This window comes from Papaver somniferum, chromosome 10, assembly GCF_003573695.1.
Source record: "Papaver somniferum cultivar HN1 chromosome 10, ASM357369v1, whole genome shotgun sequence".
In the NCBI taxonomy this organism is placed as follows: Eukaryota; Viridiplantae; Streptophyta; class Magnoliopsida; order Ranunculales; family Papaveraceae; genus Papaver; species Papaver somniferum.
In genome coordinates, this window is record NC_039367.1 from 57,178,125 (window position 1) to 57,180,186 (window position 2,062).

The 2,062-nt window shown below is 40.8% G+C and overlaps 1 protein-coding gene across 1 annotated transcript; it reads right to left on the reverse strand.

Annotated features, from left to right (window-relative positions):
• Positions 1 to 315: 315 nt before the first annotated feature.
• Positions 316 to 1,725, reverse strand: LOC113315668. The gene has a single exon (XM_026563928.1). It carries the CDS (start codon positions 1,723 to 1,725, stop codon positions 316 to 318), a length of 1,410 nt encoding a protein of 469 aa, XP_026419713.1.
• Positions 1,726 to 2,062: the final 337 nt, after the last annotated feature.

Sequence of the window (2,062 nt, forward strand, 5' to 3'; positions counted from 1 at the left end):
GTGTATGTTGATTACTAGCTATACATAGGCTCTATCATCACAATTGAATATGGTGAATGATAAAGGGATGTTTGTAGTCTTCTTCAAAGAAATGTGAACGTCTAACCAACATTTATAATAAAAATACTAATGTAATCCAAAATGAATTTTACTCGATATTTAAAGTGAAATTCATTCCAAAATTAAAATCTTAAAATGTCATAGGAAATAATTAAAAAAAAAATACACAACAAGTCTTAAGAAACAAGTGCATAAAAAGTCTTAGGAAATGAAACAAGTGCAGAAAAAGTCTTAGGATAGTAAAATAAGTGCATTCTACTCTCCGTTCTCATAAAAGTTATCATCATTAGTTGGGTAAACATCTGCATTTTCATCCACATCGGTAGTACCCTCATCGAAAGTAGGGAGGGCATCCTGGACCTCAGCGGGTCCGACTTCACCGTCTCGCAATCCTAGCACGTGACGATGCCAAATGTGCTCGGTTATATCTGCTTGTAAGAATCTCCACCGGGCATGGATCTTATAATACGCATGCGCTTCTCTCACGTTACCTTGTACTGGAGGTGTTTCTTCTCGTCCATCGTAGCTCGCCCATTCCATATCATGATACTCAAAATCCACACACATGTTATGCATTATTAAACACGCTCTCATAATTGTTTGTACGTCACGATGAGACCAATAGTGACAAGGATTCCTAATTATACCCCATTTGGACTTCAGACCACCAAAAGCACGCTCCACGTCCTTCCTCTTTGCGGAGTGGTATTCATTAAATTTCTTATGGATCGTCGGCATTGTCTCGCGTCTCTTATACCCATGGACCACCCCCGACATTTCATTATAGATGCCGTCGACTAAATAATATCCATGCTTGTACTCGTGACCGTTGATGCGGAAATTGCAAGTAGGGGCTAACGCGTCCTTCGCTCTATCTAATAATCCCGACTGCGCCAACACATTCAAGTCGTTGTTAGCCCCGGCCTCGCCAAAATAACAGTGCCAGAACCATCTATCGTATGATGCCACTTCCTGTAAAACAAGATTTGATTTCTTAATGTGTCCCACGTGTCGGTCGGATTCTTTAGTAGGACATAACCTCCACTCCCAATGGGTGCAACCGAGGCTTCCAAGCATTCCAGGAAAACCACGAGCTTCGTTCTGAGCCAATAACCTCTTAGTATCTTTGGTTGTTGGTTGCCTCATGTAGCGGTCGTTAAAAACCCAAAGTAGTGCATCCATAAACTTTTTAACATACATGTATATTGTTGCCGTAACCATCTGAGTGTAATCGTCAAGGCTATCTGCAGCTACCCCCTTTGCCAGGTGTTTCATGACGGCGAACATTTTCATATGAGGAGAGTGACCCGGGATGTTACAAACATCTCTTCGCTGTAAAAAATCACGATCTCGACCGCAAATTTCAGGCAATATTTTAAAGAAAAGTTCTAGGGGCAAACCGTGACGTCCCTTAAACCTCTCAGGTTCGTATCTGCAACCGGGGTTGAAGTAGTCCTGCATCATCTTGGCATCTGCATCCACACGACATCTGTTAATGGTTCTTCTGCTCAAAACCTCTACCGGTTCGGGTTGGTGCAAATCGGGCGCCTCCTGCAAAATTTCCTGATACATGATTGCGTAATCTCCATGGCTATCATCGTGGTACCGTTTAGGGTATGTCGCATCTCTCCGTCGTCGCATATATCTAACGAAAACTGACTCCATTTTACAACTAAAATAAAATTTTATCAGTCACGCCATGGATGTAAAACGGTATATTGTTTCGTAAATGTCATTGAAAAAAATATAAAAGGTACATAAACATGAAATATCAAGAACATATAATATGGATAATACGGTGTCCAACATATATTAGGAGAAACTAAACATATCATACAAGAACAAAATAACAAACATCTACTACACCCTCGCTAATCAACACCATTATAACCAGTTTTACTAGACTAAGGGAAAAAACTGACTTTCTGGCAAAACTTCCGTATCAGCACCATCATCACCTCTCTTACCACTACCATGAACACTACCCTTCCAACTACCACCC